Source organism: Chiloscyllium plagiosum, chromosome 5 (genome assembly GCF_004010195.1).
Source record: "Chiloscyllium plagiosum isolate BGI_BamShark_2017 chromosome 5, ASM401019v2, whole genome shotgun sequence".
Taxonomy (NCBI): domain Eukaryota; kingdom Metazoa; phylum Chordata; class Chondrichthyes; order Orectolobiformes; family Hemiscylliidae; genus Chiloscyllium; species Chiloscyllium plagiosum.
Genome location: NC_057714.1, coordinates 123,015,722 through 123,026,665, shown reverse-complemented (window position 1 = coordinate 123,026,665; position 10,944 = coordinate 123,015,722). Strand labels below are relative to the sequence as shown.

Sequence of the window (10,944 nt, the reverse complement as noted above, 5' to 3'; positions counted from 1 at the left end):
CCACGTCCCAGAACCATCCAAATTTCCACTCTCCCCCACCCCCCAGAACCATCCCAATTCCCCCAGAACCACCTCGATTCCCCTCACCCTGCTGGACCTGACCCATTCTGGACCAGTCAGAATGGAGCAGCTGAGTGCTGGGTAAAAGGGAATGTGGTTTCCCTCCTCCCATCACCACCCCGCCTCCCCCCACCCCCGACAGCTCTGTGTTAGTGTGAAATGTCAGAATGAAAGTACAGCGCTGAATTTCTGAGGGAGGCCTGAGTAGAATTTCCTCCGAGAAACACTGAGCTCTTCCTTATGTTTAAAAAAGAGGGGCCAATGTGAGAACCTGAGAGAGATTCCCACTCCTCGTTAGGTCTGTCCCAATGAGTCTGCAATGGACCTAAACCCAGAATCTGGGTCTGCCAGTGAATGATCTCAATGAGTGATGGGACTTGTTGATATTTGGACAGAATAATCAATGCAATTTCAACCTAATCCTCATTGCTTCCTTTTCAGAGACTCCATCTGAAAGCACTGTCCCTCTGCCAGAACATAATCCCAAAATCCAACATGGCCACTGACAAAGAACTTGAGCAAGCTGCTGCTGAGCTCAAGGCAAACATGAGCAATGCAAAGGTTGCAATGGAAATCTTTCAGAACAGAGCCAGGTTTGCGACAGTTTCCGGTGTCTTAAAACCCATCTTCCAGGTGGCTGGTATCATTCTGAAACTAGTTTTAGGGAAACGTGAGAGTGAGGAGCTCACATATATGAAGGAGCAGTTCCAGACAGTCAGGAACCAGCTGGATGTCATTTCAGAACAGATTAAACAAGTGCTTTGGGAGATAGAGAAAAGTACAATTAACAATCAGTACTTCCCCATTGAGGAGAATCTGAAAAACCAATTCAGGAAGTACATGGACATCCTGAACGCAGCACCGGAATTCGGGGAGAATGAGAAACGAGAATTCCTCACACACTTCGATGTGACTAAAGGTGACCAGAACCTTCACACTCTCTATGATGCAGTGATGGGGTATTCTGCCATCTTTGGCAAACCCATTCTGGAAACTGCCATGCAATATGACCAGAGGAACCGGCGTCTGATGGAAGGGCTCTGCTGCCGCCTCAAAGAGCTCTTCTGCATTGGCCTGATTGCCCTGGTGGGTCACTCAGCTATCACTGGGACCGATGTAGAGGCATTAAAGAGAGAGTGGAATGAGAAAATGGGCAAAGTAGAGAATAAAATGAAATCCATGATAGATAAGTGCATCAATGAGTTTGCTGAGCAGGCAGAAATAGATGTTGAGGCTCTTATAAAGAACAAAGGTGAGAGAGATAACAAGGGATGTGCAACATATATAATTGAGGCCTTAACAGAGAAATATGACTGGGTTAAATGGTCTGTACGGGTCTATGACCCTGACAGTGGCTTCAACAATCACTGTGTCATTGGCCCCAATCGGTTTCACTTTTTCAGACTCAATGGGGTTAATGCTGTTGTCTCCTATGCAATTGATCCAAAGGTTTCACTTAATGAGGTGGAAATCAGGCACTTAATGGAAGGGAAAGATGGTTGGACCGATGCAAGAGAGGTTGCTGAACATGTGTACAATAATCTTCCCTCTGGGCACGTTGTACACACAGTGAGACGCTACAAGGACTTGTGGCTTCACAAGAACTTTCCCAACAACTGTCATTTCTGGGAAACATACAGTGGAGTCACTCTCTGTGTCCACTCCACCTAAACCCCATGATCTAATGCAGAAGTGGCCAGGAAACAATTGTCTTTTGATTTTTTAATGAGATTTCTTAATGTCTATAAGTAGAATCGTAATTTGTCAAATAGATTGGCTTTCAGATCTGTTTATTGGTAACACGAGATGAATGGGGTGTTAAATAAAGAGACAAAACTTACTAAAATTACTTGCTAGAATTACTATAGCAACTCTCACTTCAGATAGACATGGTTCCATTGCATTGTAGTTTATCTTTGACAAAACTGGATCTGGATTTGTTTACATCGTCAAAAGTCCGAGGCTGCTAGGGTCAGGTGGTTAAAGCAGGCAGTGTAAATGTAGAGAGGAAGGGTGAAGAGAGCTGGATGTTGGGTTGATCCATAGGAAAAGGACAGTCTTGTTGAAACTAGCACCTGTTTCATCCTCAGGGTGTTGCTGAATTGTCTTTTGAAGCTTCAGAATTAGTATTATAGGTCTTAGAGCAAACCAGAACTGATCTGAATATTGAGATTCAGGCTAAGTGCTGGCATGGACCTGGAACGTGCAGAATCCCTTGGAGTCTGGATCTTCCACATCGAAGATCAGTACATCATCTCGGAACCTGAACTTTAGGATCTGACAAGACTCTCCACTGTGAATATCTGCAGAGACTGGCGCTTGTCGAACGGATTGGATCTACTCCGGTTTAGAACTCTGTGACTCCACTAAATCCCAACAGCCATCACACCATCACAGTAATAGCTCACTGGGCTTATTTCAGTGCAACAAGATGGCTATTTGACTGATTTTGTATACTGTATGTTTGCAAAGTTTTTCCAGTTGTTACCCAATCTTATCCCAGTGTTAACCTGCATTCAGGAAGAGTGGAGCGACCGACGGAAGATATAAAATTATTTAAATTATGCAAAGGAGATGGTTTCATGACATAATAAGAAACAAAATGACCCAATACATTGTGGTACCATTGTGTAAAAAATTAACGTTTATTACAATAACTCACTCATACAATGATGGTGTTTTCATTTGATTAATAAACCTGGAATAATCTCATCTCTGTACCTTAGTGTGTAAAATAAAAGTTCCCTCTGGAACAGCGACATTCACTCATTTACATTCTTGATTTTTGTGATCTTCCAGCGATGTTGTAATTATTGGGGTTTGTGGAAACTGATTGAAACTGCTGAAATAAAGTTGGCTCTGTTTACTATAATGATATGCTGAATAAACTCAGTCAGATAACAGGCTCTGATTGTTTGAGGTTTTCTTTCTCAATTCTATTCCGTACATTACCCCAGTCGGCACTTCAGTCACACATTGAGATGGTGACGGTTTGAATATGATATGGCAAATCCAATCTCAGATAATATAACCACAAAACTGTCAGAAATTGGAATAGGAGGAGGCCATTGAGCCCCTCGAGCCTGCTTCACCATTCAACAGGATCATGGCTGATCCGACATTCCGCATGTCCACTTCCCTGCCCTATCCCCATAACCCTTGATTCCCTGACTGTTCAAGAATCTATTAATCTCAGCCTTAAATATGCACAAGGACTCTGTCCCCACAGCTCTCTGGAGCAAGGAGTTCCAAAGACTCTCAACCTTCTTAGAGAATAAATTTCTCTTCGTCTCCACCTTCAATTAGTGCCCCTTTATTCTGAGACTATGCCCTCTGGTCCTAAACTCTGTCATGAGGGGAAACATCCTCTCAAGTCCTGTCAAGTCCCTTAAGAATCTCGAATGTTTCAATGAGATCAATTCTTCTAAGCTCCAGTGAATGGAGTCCCAACCTATTTGGCCTTTGCTCATCGGGCAATCTGTCCATCCCAGGGATCATCCGAGTGCACTTTCTCTGAACTGTCTCCAATGAAATGATGTCTGTGATATCCAAGAAGCTCATGCCTAGGGGGCCCCTGTACTCCCTGTTTAAGGAAATAGTCTTGGTTTGTAGCTGAACCATCTCTGCCTTGAAGGGCTGGTTTTGCTGATCCATTGTGATTCTGACCTTGATTCTGTTTCTAGTTTGTCTGCTGAAATGCAGATCCTTTCCCAAATCACTGAAGTTTACTTAATTCTCACTGAGGATTCACCTTTAACTTCTCTTTAGTTCTTCCTTAGAGCAAATTATATTATGATCAAACGTTTTCTCACAAAACTGCATTGCACCGGACCTGGACAAGTTTCCACAAGAACCACCAAACTTTCCTCATTGGAGAAGAAAGATATTGATTCTGAAAGTTTCCCTTTACACATTCTGGCACTAATTTATTTTTCCTGGTATTTAATCCTGGTTGCTTTCTCTCCAATCTTTCAGAGTTCTTGCAATCTCTTCCTATCCCTGCGATTATTTTGCTCTGAAATGTGTGTATAGAACTAATCCCTCTTCTAGCTGTTTGGGGGTCTATAATCAGCAGAACTGCAATATCTATTTTTAGTTTTCATAAGACAAAACAAGGTAGAAGCAGAAATAAGCCATTTAGGCTATTCAAGCTGCCCTGTCATTCCTGAAGAAGGGCCTGTGCCCGAAACGTCGAATCTCCTGTTCCCTGGATGCTGCCTGACCTGCTGTGCTGTTCCAGCAATAAAGTTTCAACTTTGATCTCCAGCATCTGCAGACCTCACTTTCTCCTCGCCCTGTCATTCAATCAGATCATCACTGATGTGAGTATCCTCAAATCCATTTTCCTGCCTTTTCCCCATGACCCTCGATTCCCTTACTGATTAAAACTCCATCTATCTCAGCCTTGAATATACTTAATGACTCAGCCTCGACAGCCCTATGTGGCAAAGGACTGCTTTTAGGTACAGGACATATCTGAGCAAATTTCCACATTTTGGGACAAAATACACATAAATAAATAATTCAAATTAAATCAAATACCTTCTCATCTCAGTTCTAAAAGGGTGGTCCCCTCACTCTGAGTCCGAACTCTCAGGTCCCAGTCTTCCCTGCTGGAAGCATCTTCTCCATATCCACTCTATCCGGGCCTCTCAGTATTGTGGAACTTTCAATCAGATTCCTCCTCATCCTTCAAAACTCCATTGAGTACAGACTCAGAGTCCTCAAATGTTCTTCATATGACAAGCCCTTCATCCCCAGGATCATTCTTATGAACCCCCTCTGGACCCCCTTCAACATCAGCACATTCTTCCTGAGATACAGGACTCAAAATTGCTCACAATTGCCCCTAACACCATGGACTCTTAACTTATTTAGCAGCCTCCTGTGCGGCACCTTGACAAAGGCCTTCTGGAAATGCAAATAGATCACATCCACTGACTCCCCTTTGTTTAACTTGCTCATTACCTCCTTAAAGAATTCTAACAGATGGCCTCCCCTTGAGGAAGTCACGCACTTCCAAGTTCTCCACAATCTCATCTTTAAAAATGGATTCTAAAATCTTCCCAATGACCGAGCTCAGGCTAACCGGCCTATAGTTTCCTGCCTCCTGCCTCCCTCCCTTCTTACACAGGGGTGTTGCATTAGCCCTTTCCCAGTTTCCTCTGGGACCATCCCTGACTCTAGTGATTCCTCAAAGATCACACCAATGTCTCTCCAATCTCCTCAGGTATTTCCTTCAGAACTCTGGGTTATCATCCCTCAGACCTTTCAGCTTCCCCAGCTCCCTCTCCTTAGTGATGGCCTCTGCCCTCACCTCTGTCCCCTGATTCTCTTGAAATTCTGGTGTGTTGCTGGGGTCTTCCACCTCAGTGAAAACTGATGCAATGTACCAGCTCAATTCCTCCGCCATTTCTCGGTTCCCCATTGCTACTTCTCCAGCTTCTTTTTCCAGCAGTCCAACATCCACTCTTATCAATCTTGTTAAATATTTAAAATGAAACTCTTGCAATCTGCTTTCATATTATTAGCTAGCTTACCCTCATATTTCATCTTCAACCGCCTCCCCCCGGCCCCTGCCATTTGCTTTCTTATTTATCCTCTGCTGGTTTTTAAAGGTTTCCAATCCTTTGCTTTCTTACTAACCTTCACTACAGTGTATGCCTCCTCTTTTGCTTTTATGCTGACCCTGACTTCCCATGCCAGCCATGGTTACCTCAGCCTTCTCTCAGGATCTTCCTCCTTCCTGGAGATGTATTTCTGCTATCCTCCCGAATTACCCCCAGAAACTCCTGCCACATAAGATAGCGGTGGTAGAGTAAGATTAGATTAGATTCCCTACGGTGTGGAAACAGGCCCTTCGGCCCAACAAGTCCACACCGACCCGCCGAAGAGTAACCCACTCCCCTCTGATTAATGCTCCTGACAACTATGGACAATTTAGCATGACCAATTCACCTGACCTGCACATCTTTGGAATGTGGGAGGAAACCGGACTACCCGGAGGAAATCCACACAGACACAGGGAGAATGTGCAAACTCCACACAGACAGTCGCCCGAGGGTGGAATCGAACCTGGGACCCTGGCGCTGTGAGGCAGCAATGCTAACCGTGCCGCCCAAAGATGGTCCAGCAGAGCTCCTTTTTCCTTTCTCTTTCTTTGTTTTTTCTCTTGCTGAAGTTTTTATTCTCCTCCTTCCCCAGCTTTTAATTTCTTAAAGTAGCCCATCTGGAGGGAATCGAACCTGGGACCCTGGCGCTGTGAGGCAGCATTGCTAACCACTGAGCCACCGTGCCGCCCAAAGATGGTCCAGCAGAGCTCCGCTGCTCGCCAGCTCTTTTTCCTTTCTCTTTCTTTGTTTTTTCTCTTGCTGAAGTTTTTATTCTCCTCCTTCCCCAGCTTTTAATTTCTTAAAGTAGCCCACCTGGAGGGAATGGAGAATGGAGCCTGAGGCGAGCCCAGCATGGGACTGGGAGCAGAGAGAGCACAGGCCAGTCTGGGGGACGAGTACTGGACAGAGGTTAGTGCATGGACGTAAGAGCCGGAGACAGCGTGGGTTGGAAGTGGTGTGGGCCGGTCTGGGGGTTAACTCCTGGACAGAGGTCAGCACGTGGAGGCAGTGAGGCCTTGTGTTCTGAAGCCTGATGGGTACAGACTCAATGAGAAAGGACTATAACTTGAAGACTTTGAGGAGACTTTTTATTCTCAGTCTGGACTTTTTAAACTCTGCATTCCCATGCTAATCTATTTTATTTTACTATTTCAATTCTGTAGCAACACTTAAAGTACCTGTACCTCAGTACGCTGTACCTAAGATGGTGCCAGTAGGCGACATTACAAACTTTTCACTGCACTCATTGGAGTGCACATGATAATAAAGGCTGTTCTACTATTCATTGCTGCTCCACCATTGTCCCTGCTTGGCTCCCCTTACAATCACCTCTGGCCAGCTCCTCCCTTATGTCTCTGTTGTGACCTTTACCCAACTGTAATCCCATTATATCTGATTCCAGGTTCTCCATCTCAAACTGCAAGGGGAATTCGATCATATGATGGTCACTGCCCCCCGGGGTTCCTTCACCTTCGGCTCCTGAATCAATTCTGCCTCATTACACATGATCAAATCCAGAACTCCATGCTCCCTAGCAGGCTCTACCTCAAGCTGCTGCAAAAAGCCTTCTTGTAGACATCCCACAAATTCCTTTTCTTGGGATCAGCTACCAATCTATGATCTGCCTGTACTGCTCACAAACAAAGCTTTCCACTGTACTTAGGCACATATGACTACAATAAATCAAATTATATCAACAATTTGGATGTGAACATAGGAGGTATGGGTTAGTCAGTTTCCAGATGACACCAAAATTGGAGGTGTACTGGACAGCGAAGAAGGTTACCTCAGATTACAACGGGATCTTGATCAGATGGGCCAATGGGCTGAGGAGTGACAGATGGGGTTTAATTCAGATAAATGCGAGGTGCTGCATTTTGGAAAAGCAAATCTTATCAGGACTTATACATTTAATGGTAAGGTCCTAGGGAGTGTTGCTGAACAAAGAGACCTTGGAGTGCAGGTTCATAGCTCCTTGAAAGTGGAGTCACAGGTTGACAGGATAACGAAGCAGGTGTTTGGTATGCTTGCCTTTATTGGACAGTTCATTGAGTTTAGCAGTTGGGAGGTGATGTTGTGGCTGTACAGGACATTGGTTAGGCTACTATTGGAATATTGTGCGTAATTCTGGTCTCCCTGCTATAAGAAGGATGCTGTAAAACTTGAAAAGGTTCAGAAAAGATTTACAAGGATGTTGCCAGGGTTGGAGGATTTGAGCTATAGGGAGTGCTTGAATAGGCTGGGATTATTTTCCCTGGAAAGTTGGAGGCTGAGGGGTGACCTTATAGAGGTTTATAAAATCATGAGAGACATGGATAGGATAAATAAACAAGGTCTTTTCCCTGGGGTCGGGGAGTCCAGAACTAGAGGGCATAGGTTTAGGGTGAGAGGAGAAAGATATAAAAGGGTCTTAATGGGCAATAGAGGATGGTGTGTGTAGGGAATGAGCTGCCAGCGAAAGTGGTGGAGGCTGATACAGTTACAACATTTAAAAGGCATCTGGATGGGTATAAGAATAGAAAGGGTTTAGAAGGAAATGGGCCAAACGCTGGCAAATGGAATTAGATTAATTTAGGGTATCTGGTCAGCATGGGTGAGTTGGACCAAAGGGTCTGTTTCTGATCTGTACATCTCTATGACTCTAAATCAAATCTGATGTTCGTAGTCCACCTGCATATCAAAGTTCTCCATTTTTATTGTAAGAGTGTCTTTCTTCCATACGTTTCTCTTTGCTGAGTTATTTTCTGTCACACATCCTGACTACTGATAGGGATACAGTACACAACGCCCATCAGGATCTTTTATCCTTTGCAGTACCTCAACCTCTACCTACACAGATTCTGTTTTCTGACTCAGTTATTAATTTAATCCCATTTTTTACTAACAAGGCAACTCAGCCCCCCTATTCCTAACTGCCAGTCCTTGCAAGAGATGTGAATTCTTGGATATTTTGTTCCCAGCCCTAATCCTCTTGCAGCCATGCCTCTGTGAGACCCACCGCATCGTAGCTGCCCATTTCAGTCTGTGCTATTGTTTCGTATACTGTGTGTATTTAAGTACAACTTCCTTAGTCCTGTGTTGACTGTCCTCCTTCTCATCATTATCCCTTTGTCTGCTGTTCCTGAAGTTAGATTCCTGAACCTTTCCAGACTCTCTGTCCTATTCCTCATTCTGGAAACTTTAACCTCTGCTGACCCCTCCCGCTCTTTCAATTTTTCAGAATTTTCCATGCAACTGAACCCACCCCCACCCCCACATACGCCCACTCTTTAGTTTAGAGTCCTATCCAGAGCTCTAGTTATATGATTTGCCAGGACCCTGGTCCCAACATGATTCAGAAGTCAGCTGGAGGAGTAAAGTTTAGCTTTGAATGTCACAGATAATTCTGCAAGTTAACTGTTTGGAACATGGAATGTACTTATGTTCATGTTAGCGTCTGGTTTAAAGTGTCAGGTTACTGTGAGTGCATGGACAAGGTCCAGATTCATGAACATAGAGTCAGGACAGAGAGGTAGGAAATGAGCTTGCTCAGCCTGAGTTGGGTTTGGGCTGTTTAAGATTGGGTTGGAGGTAAAGCAGAAGTTTTAAAGGTTAAGTTCACAGTCATACAGCACAGAAACAAACCCTTCGGCCTAACTTATCTATGCTGATCAATATTCCTAAACCAAACTAGTCTCATTTGCCAGCATTTAGCCCATATCACTGTAAACCCTTCTTATCCACGTACCTGTCCAAATGTCTTTTAACTGTAATTGTACCAGTGTCCACCACTTCCTCTGGCAGCTCATTCCATACACACCACCTTCTGTGTCAAAAGTTACCGCTTAGATCCCTTTTAAATCTTCCCCCTCTCACCTTAAACCTATGCCCACTAGTTCTGGACTCCCCCAACGCAGCTAAAAGACCTTGACTATTTATCCTCTCCATGTCCTTCATGATTTTTTCAACCTTTGTATTGTCACCCCTCAGCCTCCGATGCACCAGAGAAACATAATCCCAGCCTCTTCAGCCTCTTCTAATAACTCAAACCTTCCAGTCTCAGTCGGAGCTTTGCAAATCCTTTTTGCACCCTTTCCAGTTTAACAACATTCTTCCTAAAGTAGGATGACCAGAATTATATACAATATTACAAGTGTGGCTTCACCAATGTCTTGTATAACCGTAACCGTAGTGGGCGGCACGGTGGCGCAGTGGTTAGCACTGTTGCCTCACAGCGCCAGAGACCCGGGTTCAATTCCCGACTCAGGCGACTGACTGTGTGGAGTTTGCACGTTCTCCCCGTGTCTACGTGGGTTTCCTCCGGGTGCTCCGGTTTCCTCCCACAGTCACAAAGATGTGCGGGTCAGGTGAATTGGCCATGCTAAATTGCCCGTAGTGTTAGGTTAAGGGGTAAATGTAGGGGTATGGGTGGGTTGCGCTTCGGCGGGTCGGTGTGGACTTGTTGGGCCGAAGGGCCTGTTTCCACACTGTAAGTAATCTAATCTAAAAAAAAACATGACATCCCAACTCCTATACTCAATGCTTCGACCAATGAAAGCAAACGTGCCAAATGGCTTCTTCACTACCCTGTTTACTTATGATACTCCTTTCAAGGAACCATGTACCTGCACCCCTCGTTCTCTGTTCGACAGCACTCCCCAGGGCCATACCATTAACTGCATAAGGCGAAAGTGAGTACTGCAGACACTGGAGATTAGAGTCAAGAGTGTGGTGCTGGAAAAGCCCAGCAGGTCCGACAGCATCCAAGGAGCAGGAAAATCAGGAATCCTGATGAAGGGTTTTGCCTGAAACATTGATTTTCCTGCTCTGTGGATGCTGCCTGACCTTCTGTGCTTCTCATTAACTGCATAAGTCCTACCCTGGTTTGTCTGAACAAAATGCAGCACCTCCCATTTGTCTAACTTAAAGTCAATCTGCCATTCCTTGGGCCACTGGCCCAGGTAATCAAGGTTCCCTTGTCCTCTTGGATAAACGTCTTCACTGTCCATGAGACCATCTGCAAACTTACTGACCATACCTACGATATTTTGATGTAAATCGTTTGGATAAATGAGGTTATCACACAGGAGGCTGGAAGAACACAGCAAGCCAGGCAGCATCAGGAGGTGGAGAAGTCAACATTTCGGGTGTAACCCTGAACAAGTCTATGTTCTGTCTCGACATTTCTCGAGCAGCCGCCGTGCACTGAACCATTGTGACTGACTCTCAGGAGCTGAAAACCATAGACCCAGATGAGAGTAAACAGCCCCGCCCACTCACACAGCCACGCCCC

At 44.8% G+C, this 10,944-nt stretch overlaps 1 protein-coding gene across 1 annotated transcript; it reads left to right on the top strand.

Moving 5' to 3' along the window:
* Positions 1-530: 530 nt before the first annotated feature.
* On the top strand, positions 531-2,680 carry LOC122550375 (protein rapunzel-like). Its single transcript, XM_043691101.1, has one exon. The coding sequence runs from the start codon at positions 556-558 to the stop codon at positions 1,729-1,731; it is 1,176 nt and encodes a 391-aa protein (XP_043547036.1). The 5' UTR covers positions 531-555; the 3' UTR covers positions 1,732-2,680.
* The last annotated feature ends 8,264 nt before the right edge of the window (positions 2,681-10,944 follow it).